Raw genomic sequence first — 20,996 nt, 5'->3', positions numbered from 1 at the left:
GAATCAAACACTGATCTAGAGAATCAAACACTGATCTAGAGAATCAAACTCTGATCTAGAATCAAACACTGATCTAGAGAATCAAACTCTGATCTAGAATCAAACTCTGATCTAGAATCAAACTCTGATCTAGAATCAAACACTGATCTAGAGAATCAAACTCTGATCTAGAATCAAACTCTGATCTAGAGAATCAAACTCTGATCTAGAATCAACTCTGATCTAGAATCAAACTCTGATCTAGAATCAAACACGATCTAGAATCAAACTCTGATCTAGAATCACACACACTGATCTAGAGAATCAAACACTTGATCTAGAGAATCAAACTCTGAGTCTAGAGAATCAAACTCTGATCTAGAGAATCAAACATCTGCAATCTAGAGAATCAAACTGATCTAGAGAATCAAACACTGCTAAGTAAAGACCTTTCTTTGAAACTAAAACCTCTGTCCCTGAGTCGTGATATTTAGTCTTCTACCTGTGTCCAATCAGTCGTTACAACAAACCTGAAAGTTAGCATGATATGTTCTCTATAGAAGTATGTGTACACTTCTTTGTTTTCATTCTCCAATATGTTTTGGTTCTCTTCTAATTATGATATGCTCCTGAATTCACATATTATAGTTGGTTGTCTGAACTCTTTACTCGTCACTGAGGGATAGATGTGAACGTTTAAGCTTCACTCTCGATGCGCGTTTGTTACACATTCACTGGGTTTTATCTTCAGTATTATGATCCTCCAGATAATCTCTCACACACACACACACACACAAACACACACACACACAAACCACCACACAACCACACACACACACACACACACAACACACACACACACAGGAAGCTGTTTTTCTGACCACCAGGCGCTCTTAGTTTTAATATAAATAGTTTATTAGAGTTCCTCCTTTAAGCAGATACAAACAGACAGAGATAGAAAACAACAGGTTATAAAAAACGATGAATTGCACGAGTGTGTGCTGAGAAAGAGATTACATAATCCAGTCCGTCCGCAGGAAGGATGCGTGTATAATCCCAGTCTGTGAGCGGGAGGAGGAGACAATAAATCCTTAGATCTCCCAGAATGCACCTCTCTGCTGCCGGCATTTAATCGCTGCTTTTCTCCGTCGAGGGAATCGCAGCAGGAAACCAGTTTGTTCTGTCGCAACTCTTCAAAGTCAAGGTCCAGAGAGTCAGGTATCCTGCTTCAAGCGTCACTAAATATTCTCCATCAAACTGAGCCGGCAGACTATTGGATTTCCTCCCCTTCCTCTTCCTCCTCCTCCTCTTCTTCACCTGATACCTGTTGGGAAAAGAGTCAATTTAAGACTTACTTCTCCGGCAAAATACTTCCTTTTTTCAACCAAAAACATACGATAATGTGGTGTCGAACTATATCAAAGATTAACGGTTGAAAATTGGTTTTGAAAACGTAATTAAATGTTGTATTCTCATGGGAATCAATGACGCAACTGAAGAACAAGCAAACAGCGGGACTTATTTACTAACCTTAAGTACCTGGCTCTGGATCAGTGTGTGTGTGTATGTGTGTGTGGATAACCTCTGACGTTAAAGTGGTACATTAACGAGTAGAAACTCACACATTCCTGTGGGAAATATAATGTACACTTCAGTGTTTCATTCAGATTTACAGAGATTTATATCAGAAGTAAAGATTATTGGACTTTTAAAACAAACTTGTAAACACACTACAACCTACTGGAGGTCCAACTTTCACCTGCCACACGTGTGTGAGTGTGTGTGTGTGTGTGTGTGTGTGTGTGGTGTGTGTGTGTGTGTGTGTGTGTGTGTGTGTGGGTGTGTGTGTGTTTGTGTGTGTGTGTGTGTTGCCTTCAGGGTGTACTAATTCAATGAGAGGAAAAACATCATAAATACCTGCGGTCTGTTATCAGCTATTACACATTCAGACAGGAGCAGCCTCACACACACTCACACACACTCACACACACACACACACACACACACACACACTCACACACACTCTCACTCTCACACACACACACACACACACACACACACCACACACACACACACACACACACACACACACTCACACACACACTCTCTCTCTCTCTCTCTCTCACCGTTGTCAGTGTGTGTGTGTGTGGAGCGTCTGTTGGTACAGGTGCACTCCAGGTGGTCCTCCAGCTTCACCTGCACCTCCCTCAGCTTCGGACGCCGCCGCACAAACTCCACTTTCGCCACCTGACGAGACATTTTAGATAAATATTCAACACAACATGAAGACATCGGTCAGGACACATCAAGTCTAACCATTCAGAGGGTTAAAAAGCTTCTGCAAATACAGAAAGAATACATCTCAGAGGCTGCGGTGCGACAAAGGAAGACTACATGGTGTTAGGATCACACACACACACACACACACACACACACACATACACACACACACACACACACACACACACACACACACACACACACAGGTGGTTTAACTGAGGTGGATCACTGGTCAGGATTCAACATGTTTGACTGTATGAATGATGTGTCTCTCCTCAGTGTTGGAGGAAACACACGATGTGTCTGATTCACATTCAGGAGCAACATGTGCACAGTTTAATGAATACAACGTCAGCAGAATAATGCAGCAATGATAATGAGTATCCCTTCTTCCCGTCTCTCCTGAACTCACAGCCTGATATGAGTTTGGTGAAGAACCCCCCCCCCTCTCTGTGAGTGTCTCCCCTCTGATCTGAACCTCTGGATGTGAAGGACTTTATTTCTGATTTCCTGTGAGAGCAGACAGAGGACGAGGCCTTTCATCTCAGATCATATCAAAGCTCAGGGAAACAAACTCGCCCTCTTCCTCCTCTGGCTACCCACTAACACACACACCAACATACATATATACACACACACACACACGCACGCATTTACACACGCACACACGGCAGGTGAAAGTTGGACCTCCAGTAGGTTGTAGTGTGTTTACAAGTTTGTTTAAAAGTCCAATAATCTTTACTTCTGATATAAATCTCTGTAAATCTGAATGAAACACTGAAGTGTACATTATATTTCCCACAGGAATGTGTGCAGTGGCGGCGCCAGGGTATGGCTGGGGTAGGCTACAGCCATACCAAGAAATGGCTTAGCCCCACCTTAGCCCCACCATGAAAAGTGATGCAAATTAAATTAAATAATAAGCAAAATGCTAAATGTTGAGAACACGGATTGCGAAAATATACGGGTCGTGTCCACAGCACACAAACTGATCCTGCTGTAACAACAAGTGCACGTTACTGATGCAATATGGTTGAGACCATTCGGGCTTATGCTATAAGAGGGGTGCAAGGAATAGTCTAAGTAGTGGGGGAGTTTTATACACTAAAGGTGTGGAAATTCTCTGGCGTTATAATATCAGCGCGGCCGCGGTCAGATCAAAATGCCTCCGAATGCAATTTGAATAGACCTTCAGCCAATCAGAGCAACGAAACGTTGGGTCTGCGTCATGCCTTACTGATTGAGATCAGTCGAAACCGCCATTCAGTATCCCCATTGGATCTTCAACGTGTACTATCATACGTCCGTTCACAGTGATCCCTTTTATTTACTACAAGACAAATGTGCCGTTTTATTTCATACAGTTCCATTTTGATTGAGAAAGGGAAATAATCTAAACCTCACGCGTGGCGTTTCACTGTCAAGGGGGGCGATATAGCGTGTATGTAATTACGTTGCAAATACTGACTTGAGCCCCACCACTGTATGGGTTAGCCCTACCATAGATTACCCAACAAAAATACTCTGGCGCCGCCACTGAATGTGTGAGTTTCTACTCGTTAATGTACCACTTTAACGTCAGAGGTTATCCAAGGTTATCCTCAGAATGTGTGTTTTTTGCCTTTAACTTACATTGTTTAGATGAGAGCTAATCTGAATCACAGACTGTCCCTCTGCTTTGGCTGTGAGTAGTTCCTGTTAGGACACAATGTCCCACAACAACCACCTGGAGTTATTCAGATACAGAAGAGACACATAAAGAGACAACTCCTTCAGAGATCCTGACAACACAGATTGTTTACAGCCTGTTAATATATATATATATATATAAGAGTCCTCTCCTGCTGATGTTCAGGTGTATATCAGTATGTAGTGTCTCTACTTAAAGAGTCCTCTCCTGCTGATGTTCAGGTGTATATCAGTATGTAGTGTCTCTACTTTAAAGAGTCCTCTCCTGCTGATGTTCAGGTGTATATCAGTATGTAGTGTCTCTACTTTAAAGAGTCCTCTCCTGCTGATGTTCAGGTGTATATCAGTATGCAGTGTCTCTACTTTAAAGAGTCCTCTCCTGCTGATGTTCAGGTGTATATCAGTATGTAGTGTCTCTACTTTAAAGAGTCCTCTCCTGCTGATGTTCAGGTGTATATCAGTATGTAGTGTCTCTACTTTAAAGATTCCTCTCCTGCTGATGTTCAGGTGTTTATCCGTATGTAGTGTCCCTCTACTTTAAAGAGTCCTCTGCTGCTGATGTTCAGGTGTATATCACGTATGTAGTGTCTCTACTTTAAAGAGTCCTCTCCTGCTGATGTTCAGGTGTTATCCGTATGTAGTGTCTCTACTTTAAAGAGTCCTCTCCTGCTGATGTTCAGGTGTTTATCCGTATGTAGTGTCTCTACTTTAAGAGTCCTCTGCTGCTGATGTTCAGGTTGTATATCAGTATGTAGTGTCTCTACTTTAAAGAGTCCTCTCCTGCTGATGTTCAGGTGTTTATCCGTATGTAGTGTCTCTACTTTAAAGAGTCCTCTCCTGCTGATGTTCAGGTGTTTATATCCGTATGTAGTGTCTCTACTTTAAAGAGTCCTCTGCTGCTGATGTTCAGGTGTATATCAGTATGTAGTGTCTCTACTTTAAAGAGTCCTCTCCTGCTGATGTTCAGGTGTATATCAGTATGTAGTGTCTCTACTTTAAAGAGTCCTCTCCTGCTGATGTTCAGGTGTATATCAGTATGTAGTGTCTCTACTTTAAAGAGTCCTCTCCTGCTGATGTTCAGGTGTATATCAGTATGTAGTGTCTCTACTTTAAAGAGTCCTCTCCTGCTGATGTTCAGGTGTATATCAGTATGTAGTGTCTCTACTTTAAAGAGTCCTCTCCTGCTGATGTTCAGGTGTTTATCCGTATGTAGTGTCTCTACTTAAAGAGGTCCTCTGCTGCTGATGTTCAGGTGTATATCAGTATGTAGTGTCTCTACTTTAAAGAGTCCTCTCCTGCTGATGTTCAGGTGTATATCAGTATGTAGTGTCTCTACTTTAAAGAGTCCTCTCCTGCTGATGTTCAGGTTGTATATCAGTATGTCATGTCTATACTGGGACATGTTTCCATGCTGTAATGTGTGTGTGTGTGTGTGTGTGGGTGTGTGTGTGTGTGTGTGGTGTGTGTTGTTGTGTGTGTTGTGTTGTGTGTGTGTGTGTGTGTGTGTGTACCTTCACAGTGCGGGTGTGTGTACGTGCCGCTCTGCACCTCATGTTCCCTGTGTTGCAGCAGCCGGTGCAGCGCTGCAGCTCCACGCAGGACGGCCACAGCAGGAAGTTAGCGGCGGAGGAGTCCACGGCGCTGCGGGGGATCTGATAAACCACCGAGCGGATCTTACATCCAGCGGGAAGAGCCTCCTCCAACACTGACAGGAAGAAAAGGAAACACACGAAGGGTTGACACAAGCTGAAGAGATGTAAATGTTTTGTTCTAACCACATAAAATAGATCAGTAAATACCCCACTGGTGGATTTAAAAACTGAGGTTGCTAACAAGTGTCTAAATGAGACGACTAAACGCCATCAAAATCAGTGTGTGTGTGTGTGTGTGTGTGCGTGCTGTGCGTGCGTGCATGCGTGTGTGTGTTGTCTGTGTCTGTGTGTGTGTGTGTGTTGTGTGTGTGTGTGTGTGTGTGTGTGTGTGTGTGTGTGTGTGTGTGTGTGTGTGTGTGTGTATGACTCACCGGTGCTTCTCCTGTGTCTGGTGTGCGTGTGAGTGTGTGCTCTCTTCAGGTCCAAGGGGCTGTGAGAGACGTCCTTGTGGTATCTGTGTTTGGTCTCCTCCATCACCTCGTTCTCTGCAGCGAGACACAACAACACACACACGTTCAGGAATATTCCCAGGTCCCTGACACACACACACACACACACACACACACACACACACACACACACACACACACACACACAACACACACACACACACAGACACACACACACCCACACACACACACACACACACACACACACACACACCACACGTAAACCACACACACACACACACACACACACACACACACGTAAACCCCACACACACACACACACACACACACACACACGTAAACACACACACCTACACACACACACCCACACCACGTAACACACACACACACACACACACCCACACACACACACACACACACACCATTCACAAATATTCCCAGGTCTCTGGAGTCTCTCAGGATCACAGCAGGAGGATAACCAGGTTACTCTAACTGAGTTACGATGTTTCTATCAGATGCTGAGGGTTCTGCATGTTACCACACACACACACACACACACACACACACACACACACACACACACACACACACACACACACACACACACCACACACACACACACACACACACACTCTGCAGCAGGATGTCACTGAGAGGACAGACACTGCTGCAGACGGTTATAAGTGTCATCAGGTAAAACATCAAACTGACCTCCTGTCTGTTTACATGAGTTGTACGTGTAGCAGCAAAATAAAAAACATCTACTCAAGAATCAAACTGCCGCTGAGGAACAAGATAGAGAAAACATATCGAATGTCCAGGTAAAAAAATCCTTTGTGTCGTTTATTTCTATGAGTTTCAACAACAGAAACCATTTTGTTTACCGCTCTATCTCTGTGGCTTCACCTGGTAAAACAACATTTGTCCATTCTGGTGCACAAACCCCACCTGTCTCCAATAAGAACATTATAACCTGGTGCCCAAAGCTGCCTTCAAAATAAAATCATATGTTTAATATTTTGAAGTATTTCCACGCACATCTACGGACAGGTGCGAACGCACTACAACGGCACAATACAACTCCATCAGGAGAAACGTGCTGCAGCTTCAGAGAGGATGCAGATATAGAAACCAAAACGCTGAAGAAGCTCAAAACACACAACGGAGACCAGGGGACACTAAAAGAGTGACGCACACAGCTGGAGACCAGGGGACACTAAAGAGTGACGCACACAGCTGGAGACCAGGGGACACTAAAGAGTGACGCACACAGCTGGGAGACCAGGGGACACTAAAGAGTGACGCACACAGCTGGAGACCAGGGGACACTAAAGAGTGACGCACACAGCTGGGAGACCAGGGGACACTAAAGAGTGACGCACCAGCTGGGAGACCAGGGGACACTAAAGAGTGATGCACACAGCTGGGAGAACAGGGGACACTAAAGAGTGACGCACACAGCTGAGGACCAGGGGACACTAAAGAGTAACACGTGCAGCTGGGAGACCAGGGGACACTAAAGAGTGACGCACACAGCTGGAGACCAGGGGACACTAAAGAGTGACGCACACAGCTGGGAGACCAGGGGACACTAAAGAGTGACGCGTGCAGCTGGGAGACCAGGGGACACTAAAGAGTGACGCGTGCAGCTGGGAGACCAGGGGACACTAAAGAGTGACGCACACAGCTGGAGACCAGGGGACACTAAAGAGTGACGCACACAGCTGGAGACCAGGGGACACTAAAGAGTGACGCGTGCAGCTGGGAGACCAGGGGACCACCTAAAGAGTGACACACACAGCTGGAGACCAGGGGACACTAAAGAGTGACGCGTGCAGCTGGAATACCAGGGGACACTAAAGAGTGACGCACACAGCTGGAGACCAGGGGACACTAAAGAGTGACGCACACAGCTGGAGACCAGGGGACACTAAAGAGTGACGCGTGCAGCTGGGAGACCAGGGGACACTAAAGAGTGACGCGTGCAGCTGGGAGACCAGGGGACACTAAAGAGTGACGCACACAGCTGGAGACCAGGGGACACATAAAGAGTGACACACACAGCTGGAGACCAGGGGACACTAAAGAGTGACGCGTGCAGCTGGGAGACCAGGGGACACTAAAGAGTGACACACACCAGCTGGAGACCAGGGGACACTAAAGAGTGACGCGTGCAGCTGGAGACCAGGGGACACTAAAGAGTGACGCACACAGCTGGAGACCAGGGGACACTAAAGAGTGACGCACACAGCTGGAGACCAGGGGACACTAAAGAGTGACACACACAGCTGGAGACCAGGGGACACTAAAGAGTGACGCGTGCAGCTGGAGACCAGGGGACACTAAAGAGTGACGCACACAGCTGGAGACCAGGGGACACTAAAGAGTGACGCACACAGCTGGGAGACCAGGGGACACTAAAGAGTGACACCATAGTCTCCTGGTGAAATGGTTATGTAAATGTGTGTGTCGTCTGCATAGCTATAGTCAGTGGTAGCATGTCGATGTTAAAGAGAAGAGGCCCCAGGATGGAGCCTTGAGGAACCCCACATGTCATATGTGTGTCAGCTCAGATGTGTAGTTACCTATAGAAACAACGTTTCCCCTGTCCTTTAAGTAGGATTCAAACCAGTTTACAAATGTTGCTGAAAGTAGTAAACACAATATGTTGTGGTCAACAAAGTGTCAAACGCAGCACTGAGATCTAATAATACTAACACGGAGATTCTGCCACTGTGTGCGTTCAAGTGGATGTCATTGAAGACCTTATCCTGTTAAACCCCGAGCCTGTTTTTCAGGCCTCAGGCTCGAAAATGACATTCCCAAAACAAATGACTATAACTTTGTTTGTTTGTAGCCTTTATTTAACCAGGTGAAAATCCCATTGAGATCAACGATCTCTTTTTCAAGGGAGACCTGCAGCACATTGGTTACACATAAAAACAACAGAAAACAAAAAGGACATCATACAACATAATTACAGGGGTATAAATTAGAAACCTATTCACAATGACAGATATCTAATAACATTTCATCCAGCCGTAACTACACTTCTAAAAAGGGGTACATTAATAATATTTTTTCTCAAAGCAAGGTTACATCTGTGAGTTGGATGTAGAGGAGTCAGAATCAATATAGATGTTTTTATTTTAAAGTAAATTCAGATTGAACATAGTAAAAAAATGTAAATTATAGTGTCTGTCCAAAAAACAAAAATTACTTCTAGTGAAAACCACCCTTGAATGATGGGATGGTAGACTAAAAGCTTTAGGAATCCACACTATAAACATATAATAAGTAAGATTGATGCAAAACAAGTGACATTTGACCTTTTTAGAGAGATTTAGAAGAAAATAACCCACTTCTGGGTCATTTGGGGGTGGATTTTCCCATATCTCTGGAACCCATCGGTCGATTTGATGATTGACATCTCTTTTTACCGTTAGAGCCAATAGAATCGAGGGGAAGTTTCCTAAAATCAATCTAAACATTACCCATTGGTGAATGAGTGATGCACAGCCAGAATGCCCAAAACCGGAAGGCTGTCATACACTCTCGTAGCTATCATAATAGCTATTATGAAAACTCAGTTTTGCCAAAAATTGACGATGGATTATCAGAAATCATTTTCAAAGTGACACAGACACATTGGATTAACCTATGGATTAACCTTCAGCAGCGTTGTTGATCGTTTATAATGCCATTGAACACAACTTTTGATTAGAACAAAAGCAAAAGGTAAGACAATGTCCCGTTTTTGCTCCAAAAGCTACGTTGTGTGATGTCTGTGTTGCTTCCCCTGCCGCGAGTTTTGTTGTTTGTGCAGAACCGATAAGTAATAAAGTATTTCTACCGTGAGTTCTGTGCTAAGTGCGTTAGCATTTTTAGCTCAGGGCTCATTTAGACGCTTCTTGTGAGACTTGTGTTTTGTTTCGGTAAAAATGGTTCGTATCGTCAGTTAGCTGAGTTTCTTCCCGTTAAGTGGGTATGACACATTCATAGGTTTTTAAATGTTAAGAAGCCCTGAGACACAGTTTCGTGAAAAGAAACCGGGGGCTGCGGTATAAAAACACAAATGTGCCAAAAAACATTAAAATATCAAGGAATATCTTCACCAACTGGACAACACATAAACGAAACACTGCGACACTAAAACGTGATGCCATTTGTATTTGCAGCGTTTCGTTTATGCGGCTTTTAATAAAACGCTGCGCATGTTGGTGAGTTTTGTCTAAACGCTCGATGTGTTGGTGAAGATGTCTCTTTATTTGCTTACTAAGCAAGATAGAGGTAAGGGCCATCAGACAACAAAACTTTCGCAAGCAACCTGGACAAGTGTTATGATGGAAACTGAGCTACAGAAAACACTCCTGATGTTCAGACAGAGCAGAAAACACTTCTGATGTTCAGACTGAGCAGAAAACACTCCTGATGTTCAGACTGAGCAGAAAACACTTCTGATGTTCAAACAGAGCAGAAAACACTTCTGATGTTCAAACAGAGCAGAAAACACTTCTGATGTTCAGACAGAGCAGAAAACACTTCTGATGTTCAAACAGAGCAGAAAACACTTCTGATGTTCAGACAGAGCAGAAAAACCACTTCTGATGTTCAGACAGAGCAGAAAACACTTCTGATGTTCAGACAGAGCAGAAAACACTTCTGATGTTCAGACAGAGCAGAAAACACTTCTGATGTTCAGACAGAGCAGAAAACACTTCTGATGTTCAGACAGAGCAGAAAACACTTCTGATGTTCAGACAGAGCAGAAAACACTTCTGATGTTCAGACAGAGCAGAAAAACACTTCTGATGTTCAGACAGAGCAAAAACACTCCTGATGTTCAGACAGAGCAGAAAACACTTCTGATGTTCAACAGAGCAGAAAACACTTCTGATGTTCAGATCAGGGCCGAAACAAACACTTCTGATGTTCAGACAGAGGCAGAAAACACTTCTGATGTTCAGACAGAGCAGAAAACACTTCTGATGTTCAAACAGAGCAGAAAACACTTCTGATGTTCAGACAGAGCAGAAAACACTTCTGATGTTCAGACAGAGCAGAAAACACTTCTGATGTTCAGACAGAGCAGAAAACACTTCTGATGTTCAAACAGAGCAGAAAACACTCCTGATGTTCAAACAGAGCAGAAAACACTTCTGATGTTCAAACAGAGCAGAAAACACTTCTGATGTTCAGACAGATCAGAAAACACTTCTGATGTTCAAAACAGAGCAGAAAACACTCCTGATGTTCAACAGATCAGAAAACACGTCTGATGTTCAAACAGAGCAGAAAACACTTCTGATGTTCAAACAGAGCAAAAACACTTTCTGATGTTCAAACAGAGCAGAAAACTTTTTATTGTATTGTATTTTCTCCTCATAGCTTTGTGAAGCACCTTGAGATGACGTTGTTTTTAAGTGTGCTACATAAATGAATGTATTATTATTATTATTAAACCAAGTTTAGTAACTAGTAGAGTAACTAATTACTTTCAGCACTGAGTAACTAAGTAAAGTAAGGCATTACATTATATTTTAAAGTAACTAGTATGTGTAACGCATGCACGTTCACGTTATCTGTATACAAAAATGTGTGATGTTCATATATGTTCTTGAATGAATAAAGGAAGGAACGAACACATCACAACCCCACCATCTCCCCCCCCCCTGAAAACGGCAGGAATGTGACATGAATTAAACATATCAGCGCTCTCACACGACTGATGGCAAGCATGACAGCATGGATAATGAAGGAAGAGACACTTGACGAAAGACCCCCCCCCCCCCCCCCCCCCCCCCCCGCACATTAGCATGTGAATGATGCAGGATTAATGTCCTCTTCGTCCTGAAGTTCAGAGAGAGAGAGAGAGTCAGACAGTCTGCATCGGGCCGGGAGGTGATAAAACCTGTTTAAAAACCCCGTTATTTCCTCCTGTCTAACAGTGATTTACCTCCTGGATAATGAGTGTGTTCAAGGTCAAGGCCAAGGTCACGTTACTTAGTAAAAGGTACTGAACACTTACTTCAAAATCAAAGTTGGAGGATTAAACTTAACTCCAGCTGAGGCAGGAAGACAGAAAAGTCTCAATTACGTTTTTGAACGTGAATGAATGTTCACTGCTTTTTGGCGCCTCCATTGTTTACTTTCCGGAACATAGTGACATCACAATGGAACACTTGCACTCCTATTGGCTTTTAGTAGAAACGCTAGATACTGATATACACCTGAACATCAGCAGGAGAGGACTCTTTAAAGTAGAGACACTACATACTGATATACACCTGAACATCAGCAGGAGAGGACTCTTTAAAGTAGAGACACTACATACTGATATACACCTGAACATCAGCAGGAGAGGACTCTTTAAAGTAGAGACACTACATACTGATATACACCTGAACATCAGCAGGAGAGGACTCTTTAAAGTAGAGACACTACATACTGATATACACCTGAACATCAGCAGGAGAGGACTCTTTAAAGTAGAGACACTACATACTGATATGCACCTGAACATCAGCAGGAGAGGACTCTTTAAAGTAGAGACACTACATACTGATATACACCTGAACATCAGCAGGAGAGGACTCTTTAAAGTAGAGGACACTACATACTGATATACACCTGAACATCAGCAGGAGAGGACTCTTTAAAGTAGAGACACTACATACTGATATACACCTGCACATCAGCAGGAGAGGACTCTTTAAAGTAGAGACACTACATACTGATATACACCTGAGCATCAGCAGGAGAGGACTCTTTAAAGTAGAGACACTACATACTGATATACAGCTGAACATCAGCAGGAGAGGACTCTTTAAAGTAGAGACACTACATACTGATATACACCTGAACATCAGCAGGAGAGGACTCTTTAAAGTAGAGACACTACATACTGATATACACCTGAACATCAGCAGGAGAGGACTCTTTAAAGTAGAGACACTACATACTGATATACACCTGAACATCAGCAGGAGAGGACTCTTTAAAGTAGAGACACTACATACTGATATACACCTGAACATCAGCAGGAGAGGACTCTTTAAAGTAGAGACACTACATACTGATGTAAACCTGAACATCAGCAGGAGAGGACTCTTTAAAGTAGAGACACTACATACTGATGTAAACCTGAACATCAGCAGGAGAGGACTCTTTAAAGTAGAGACACTACATACTGATATACACCTGAACATCAGCAGGAGAGGACTCTTTAAAGTAGAGACACTACATACTGATATACACCTGAACATCAGCAGGAGAGGACTCTTTAAAGTAGAGACACTACATACTGATATACACCTGAACATCAGCAGGAGAGGACTCTTTAAAGTAGAGACACTACATACTGATATACACCTGAACATCAGCAGGAGAGGACTCTTTAAAGTAGAGACACTACATACTGATATACACCTGAACATCAGCAGGAGAGGACTCTTTAAAGTAGAGGACACTACATACTGATATACACCTGAACATCAGCAGGAGAGGACTCTTTAAAGTAGAGACACTACATACTGATATACACCTGAACATCAGCAGGAGAGGACTCTTTAAAGTAGAGACACTACATACTGATATACACCTGAACATCAGCAGGAGAGGACTCTTTAAAGTAGAGACACTACATACTGATATACACCTGAACATCAGCAGGAGAGGACTCTTTAAAGTAGAGACACTACATACTGATGTAAACCTGAACATCAGCAGGAGAGGACTCTTGTAAGTAGAGACACTACATACTGATATACACCTGAACATCAGCAGGAGAGGACTCTTTAAAGTAGAGACACTACATACTGATATACACCTGAACATCAGCAGGAGAGGACTCTTTAAAGTAGAGACACTACATACTGATATACACCTGAACATCAGCAGGAGAGGACTCTTTAAAGTAGAGACACTACATACTGATATACACCTGAACATCAGGAGGAGGAGGACTCTTTAAAGTAGATACACTACATACTGATATACAACCTGAACATCAGCAGGAGAGGACTCTTTAAAGTAGAGACACTACATACACCTGAACATCAGCAGGAGAGGACTCTTTAAAGTAGAGACACTACATACTGATATACACCTGAACGTCAGCAGGAGAGGACTCTTTAAAGTAGAGACACTACATACTGATATACACCTGAACATCAGCAGGAGAGGACTCTTTAAAGTAGAGACACTACATACTGATATACACCTGAACATCAGCAGGAGAGGACTCTTTAAAGTAGAGACACTACATACTGATATACACTGAACATCAGCAGGAGAGGACTCTTTAAAGTAGAGACACTACATACTGATATACACCTGAACATCAGCAGGAGAGGACTCTTTAAAGTAGAGACACTACATACTGATATACACCTGAACATCAGCAGGAGAGGACTCTTTAAAGTAGAGACACTACATACTGATATACACCTGAACATCAGCAGGAGAGGACTCTTTAAAGTAGAGACACTACATACTGATATACACCTGAACATCAGCAGGAGAGGACTCTTTAAAGTAGAGACACTACATACTGATATACACCTGAACATCAGCAGGAGAGGACTCTTTAAAGTAGAGACACTACATACTGATATACACCTGAACATCAGCAGGAGAGGACTCTTTAAAGTAGAGACACTACATACTGATATACACCTGAACATCAGCAGGAGAGGACTCTTTAAAGTAGAGACACTACATACTGATATACACCTGAACATCAGCAGGAGAGGACTCTTTAAAGTAGAGACACTACATACTGATATACACCTGAACATCAGCAGGAGAGGACTCTTTAAAGTAGAGACACTACATACTGATATACACCTGAACATCAGCAGGAGAGGACTCTTTAAAGTAGAGACACTACATACTGATATACACCTGAACATCAGCAGGCGAGGACTCTTTAAGTAGAGACACTACATACTGATATACACCTGAACATCAGCAGGAGAGGACTCTTTAAAGTAGGACACTACATACTGATATACACCTGAACATCAGCAGGAGAGGACTCTTTAAAGTAGAGACACTAATACTGATATACACCTCGAACATCAGCAGGAGAGGACTCTTTAAAGTAGAGACACTACATACTGATATACACCTGAACATCAGCAGGAGAGGACTCTTTAAAGTAGAGGACACTACATACTGATATACACCTGAACATCAGCAGGAGAGGACTCTTTAAGTAGAGACACTACATAACTGATATACACCTGAACATCAGCAGGAGAGGACTCTTTAAAGTAGAGACACACATACTGATTTAAACCTGAACATCACAGGAGAGGACTCTTTAAAGTAGAGACACTACATACTGATATACAACCTGAACATCAGCAGGAGAGGACTCTTTAAAGTAGAGACACTACATACTGATATACACCTGAACATCAGCAGGAGAGGACTCTTTAAAGATAGAGACACTACATACTGATATTACACCTGAACATCAGCAGGAGAGGACTCTTAAAGTAGAGACACTACTACTGATATACACCTGAACATCAGCAGGAGAGGACTCTTTAAAGTAGAGACACTACATACTGATATACACCTGAACATCAGCAGGAGAGGACTCTTTAAAGTAGAGACACTACAATACTGATATACACATGAACATCAGCAGGAGAGGACTCTTTAAAGTAGAGACACTACATACTGATATACACCTGAACATCAGCAGGAGAGGACTCTTTAAAGTAGAGACACTACATACTGATATACACCTGAACATCAGCAGGAGAGGACTCTTTTAAAGTAGAGACACGACACACTGATATACACCTGAACATCAGCAGGAGAGGACTCTTTAAAGTAGAGACACTACATACTGATATACACCTGAACATCAGCAGGAGAGGACTCTTTAAAGTAGAGACACTACATACGAATTACACCTGAACATCAGCAGGAGAGGACTCTTTAAAGTGAGACACTACTACTGATATACACCTGAACATCAGCAGGAGAGGACTCTTTAAAGTAGAGACACTACATACTGATATACACCTGAAACATCAGCAGGAGAGGACTCTTTAAAGTAAGAGACACTACATACTGATATACACCTGAACATCAGCAGGAGAGGACTCTTTAAAGTAGAGGACACTACATACTGATATACAACCTGAAACATCAGCAGGAGAGGACTCTTTAAAGTAGAGACACTACATACTGATATACACCTTGAACATCAGCAGGAGAGGACTCTTTAAAGTAGAGACACTACATACTGATATACACCTGAACATCAGCAGGAGAGGACTCTTTAAAGTAGAGACACTACATACTGGATATACACCTGAACTCAGCAGGAGAGGACTCTTTAAAGTAGAGACACTACATACTGATATAAACACCTGAACATCAGCAGGAGAGGACTCTTAAAGTAGAGACACTACATACTGATATACACCTGAACATCAGCAGGAGAGGACTCTTTAAAGTAGAGACACTACATACTGATATACACCTGAACATCAGCAGGAGAGGACTCTTTAAAGTAGAGGACAATACATACTGATATACACCTGAACATCAGCAGGAGAGGACTCTTTAAAAGTAGAGACACTAATACATACTGATATACCTACACCTGAACATCAGCAGGAGAGGACTCTTTAAAGTAGAGACAATACATACTGATATACAACCTGACATCAGCAGGAGAGGACTCTTTAAAGTAGAGACACTACATACTGATATACACCTGAAACAGCAGCAGGAGAGGACTCTTTAAAGTAGAGACACTACATACTGATATACACCTGAACATCAGCATGAAGGAGGACTCTTTAAAGTAGAGACACTACATACTGATATACACCTGAACATCAGCAGGAGAGGACTCTTTAAAGTAGAGACACTACATACTGATATACACCTGAACATCAGCAGGAGAGGACTCTTTAAAGTAGAGACACTACATACTGATATACACCTGAACATCAGCAGGAGAGGACTCTTTAAAGTAGAGACACTACATACTGATATACACTCTGAACATCAGCAGGAGAGGACTCTTTAAAGTAGAGACAATACATACTGATATACACCTGAACATCAGCAGGAGAGGACTCTTTAAAGTAGAGACACTACATACTGATATACACCTGAACATCAGCAGGAGAGGACTCTTTAAAGTAGAGACACTACATACTGATATACACCTGAACATCAGCAGGAGAGGACTCTTTAAAGTAGAGACACTACATACTGATATATCACCTGAACATCAGCAGGAGAGGACTCTTTAAAGTAGAGACACTACATACTGATATACACCTGAACATCAGCAGGAGAGGACTCTTTAAAGTAGAGACACTACATACTGATATACACCTGAACATCAGCAGGAGAGGACTCTTTAAAGTAGAGACACTACATACTGATATACACCTGAACATCAGCAGGAGAGGACTCTTTAAAGTAGAGACACTACATACTGATATACACCTGAACATCAGCAGGAGAGGACTCTTTAAAGTAGAGACACTACATACTGATATACACCTGAACATCAGCAGGAGAGGACTCTTTAAAGTAGAGACACTACATACTGATATACACCTGAACATCAGCAGGAGAGGACTCTTTAAAGTAGAGACAATACATACTGATATACACCTGAACATCAGCAGGAGAGGACTCTTTAAAGTAGAGACACTACATACTGATATACACCTGAACATCAGCAGAGAGGACTCTTTAAAGTAGAGACACTACATACTGATATACCACTGAACATCAGCAGTAGAGGGACTCTTTAAAGTAGAGACACTACCATACTGATATACACTGAACATCAGCAGGAGAGGACTCTTTAAAGTAGAGACACTACATACTGATATACACCCTGAACATCAGCAGGAGAGGACTCTTTAAAGTAGAGACATAACATACTGATATACACCTGAACATCAGCAGGAGGAGGACTCTTTAAAGTAGAGACACTACATACTGATATACACCTGAACATCAGCAGGAGGGACTCTTTAAAGTAGAGACACTACATACTGATATACACCTGAACATCAGCAGGAGAGGACTCTCTTTAAAGTAGAGACACTACCCTGTTCCAAAAGTGCTGATTCTGTGTCTGTAGCTTTAAATGCTAATGAGCAGCTGAACAAGGCCAAGTAAACGAAAGTTAAACAAATGTAAAATGACTTTGGTGAAGTTATGAGAACATTACTTCTATTGTTCTGCTCCTGTAACATGTGTGGCTGATTCTGCTCACACAGTGTGTGGGTGGGAGGTGTGTTATTATGAGTTTACCTTATCATCACATCGCTGTCATTGATGGTGTTGACATTATTGAGATTATTGTTGATTTACGTTTCAATCTATGATTTTTATAATAAAGAAAAGCATATTATTGTTATGAGCATGGTCTTTGTTCAATCACGAGACCACACTAACACTACTATTTGCTCTCTTGTGACACTATATTGGTCTGCAACTTGTTCTGCTGTGATTGCTTAATCACTTAAAAATACTAATCACAGTTTAAAAAAAAAGAAGCGCTTTACCTACGGACTGAGTCTCGAGCAGCCGCTGGAGGTCGCTGATGCTCCGGATCTCACTGCCGGACAGAAGCTCCAGCAGCTCCCGGGGGAGAGGAGCCTCCTGCGGGGGGAATCAGAGGGTTAACCCGGGAGAGAGAACCAGAGCTGCGGCTGTTACAGTGCGTAAAGAGGCAGCATAACATCAACTCCAGAGGGGCATTTCATTAGAAAAGTCAGTGCGCGTATTACGCATTGTGCATGTGTGTGTGTAGATGGATGGATGGATAGATAGATATTTGTTGATAGTATTTATATATGTATTGATCCCATATTATTGTGTTACACCAGCAATGTGTTCAGGCATCAACATATTTAAATGTTGGAATAAAGTACAACAAATATATAACAAAGAAACTACGGTACTTGTGGGTTAGGGTAGATCCAGGGTTAGAGATTATTTTGAGAAATACATGATAACACACATCTGTATTTGTGGATACATTATTATGTTATCTAAAAGAACAGTATACTAGCAAGAATGTAGACATTACATGCAGTATATAACATATAGGAGAGTATAGAAAGTAGGTTAAATGACAGCTGTGTACCTCAGCAGCGGTGCAGAAACAGCCGGCCAGCAGGAGCCACACCGCGGCTCTCATCTCCTCTCAGATCCGCTGTTTGGGCACCAGGAGGAGGCGAGGAGCCCGGGAAACATCTCCCTGATCCCGGGGGAACTGGACACCAGCAGCAGAGAGCCAGGCGCCACGAAAAGCACTTTAAATGAAGTCTAAACTCCCGGTTTGAATGCGATTTGAGGGAAACCAAGCTGGCTCTGCTCCCGAGAGACTCGCTGCAGGGAAAGTTGAAACAAAAGCTAGTTGAGGTCCTGAAGTGTTTGGTTTTGGCACCAGAAGAAAAAGGGTCCTCTCTTTAACACCCAGCAGTATCCATCACTGTGTCCGCAGTATAATCCCTCTTTAAAGCGTCCTGCAGCATGGAGCACCTTTAGATAAAAACCCTCAGAATAATCCTTCACTTCCTCCAGAGATAAAAGCCTCCTGCCCTGCAGTGAAGTGGCAGCAGGGACTGAAACAGGAGGAGGAGGAGAAGTCCTGTGATCTGAGAGTGAATGAAGCTCACACACAGGGTATAACCGTGCGCGTCCCCGTGACACTGAACGGGAGCGCGCTTAAAGGAGCTCAAACTCAGTTTTTGTTTGTATGTGTTTCAACTTCTTAAACGTTTTTCATGAGGAATTAAATACAAATAAATCGAAGTATTATGATTCATTTATTGTATTTACATTTGTTCTGACTGTTGCTATCTATATATCTATCTCTAGACTCTTTGATAATCACCTTCCTTCACAAAAGCTTATTTATAACCAACAGAGAATCATTTGTTAATAAGTCGCTGAGAGTCAGTGGACCGACTTTTCCTCTAAATTATCTACCAAACCTGAGTGTGTGTGTGTGTGTGTGTGTGGTGTGTGTGTGTGTGTGTGTGTGTGTGTGTGTGTGTGTGTGTGTGTGTGTGTGTGTGGTGTGTGTGTGTGTGTTGTGTGTGTGTGTGTGTGGTGTGTGTGTGTGTGTGTGTGTGTGTGTGTGTGTGTGTGTGTGTGTGTGTGTGTGTGTGTGTGTGTGTGTGTGTGTGTGTGTGTGTGTGTGTGTGTGTGTCAGTGTTTAATTGCTGCAATAAAGCTCACTAATAAGTGACCAGACCTGAGACTGACTCAGGTGCCGTTTACACGAGGACAAACTGACTTCCTCCTGGAGCTCCTCTTCTTCATGTACTAGTATCTTCTTCCTCTCGTACTAGTATCATCTTCATGTACTAGTATTTATTATTTAAACACAATTTCTTGAGTTTTGACAATTTTAAGTCTTTTAAAAGTATGTGTTTTTTAATCTTCTTTTTCATGTACTAGTATTATCTTCTTTTACTAGTATCTTCCTCTTGTACTAGTATCTAGACTGACTGACAGAGAGAGAGCACCAACTTGTGTATGCAATAGTTAAAGGAGGCTTCTTTTAGACAACAGTATAGTGTCACAGTTTGTCATCAGTGAATTAGTTTGGTTCTTGAGCACCATCCGGTATTCAGAGTTCAATTGACTTCACATTGGGACACACTTAAGCACTCAAAGTAACAAATCAAAGTCAATAAGTACAACTCAGACACAGCAGGGGTCTCCTTCGTGGTCTGATAAACAGTGATGATAGTTTTCATTGAGTGGAAGCTGACGGACAGTTCATTGGTCCCAGAAACAGTACAATAACAAATAACATGAGGCACAAAACAAGGCTTGTGTGAACGCGAGAAAAGTTTCAAGGACACTTTGGTTTTCTTTTGTCTCCATCACCTGATCATGGAGCTCAGCAGCCTAACGAACTGAAATGAGAGGAAGTCAACGGCATCATGGAGTTCTTATAGTTTGATAATGT

At 42.6% G+C, this 20,996-nt stretch overlaps 1 protein-coding gene across 4 annotated transcripts; it reads right to left on the bottom strand.

Annotated features, from left to right (window-relative positions):
• Positions 1–908: 908 nt before the first annotated feature.
• LOC117484386 (platelet-derived growth factor subunit A-like) lies at positions 909–19,624 on the bottom strand. 4 transcript variants are annotated; one of them, XM_034132845.1, is made up of 7 exons: positions 19,158–19,624; positions 18,574–18,670; positions 5,972–6,085; positions 5,460–5,653; positions 3,892–3,954; positions 2,106–2,226; positions 909–1,303 (listed from the first exon to the last, which is right to left on the bottom strand). In XM_034132845.1, exons 1-7 carry the CDS (start codon positions 19,209–19,211, stop codon positions 1,293–1,295), a joined length of 654 nt encoding a protein of 217 aa, XP_033988736.1. In that variant the 5' UTR covers positions 19,212–19,624; the 3' UTR covers positions 909–1,292. The 4 variants fall into 4 exon arrangements, with proteins under 4 accessions (XP_033988736.1, XP_033988737.1, XP_033988739.1 ...); XM_034132846.1 differs by lacking the exon at positions 3,892–3,954; XM_034132848.1 differs by lacking the exon at positions 19,158–19,624 and having other exon boundaries at positions 18,578–18,655.
• Positions 19,625–20,996: the final 1,372 nt, after the last annotated feature.

Source organism: Trematomus bernacchii, unplaced genomic scaffold, assembly GCF_902827165.1.
Source record: "Trematomus bernacchii unplaced genomic scaffold, fTreBer1.1, whole genome shotgun sequence".
NCBI classification, from domain to species: Eukaryota; Metazoa; Chordata; class Actinopteri; order Perciformes; family Nototheniidae; genus Trematomus; species Trematomus bernacchii.
This window is presented reverse-complemented; position numbering and strand designations above follow the sequence as displayed.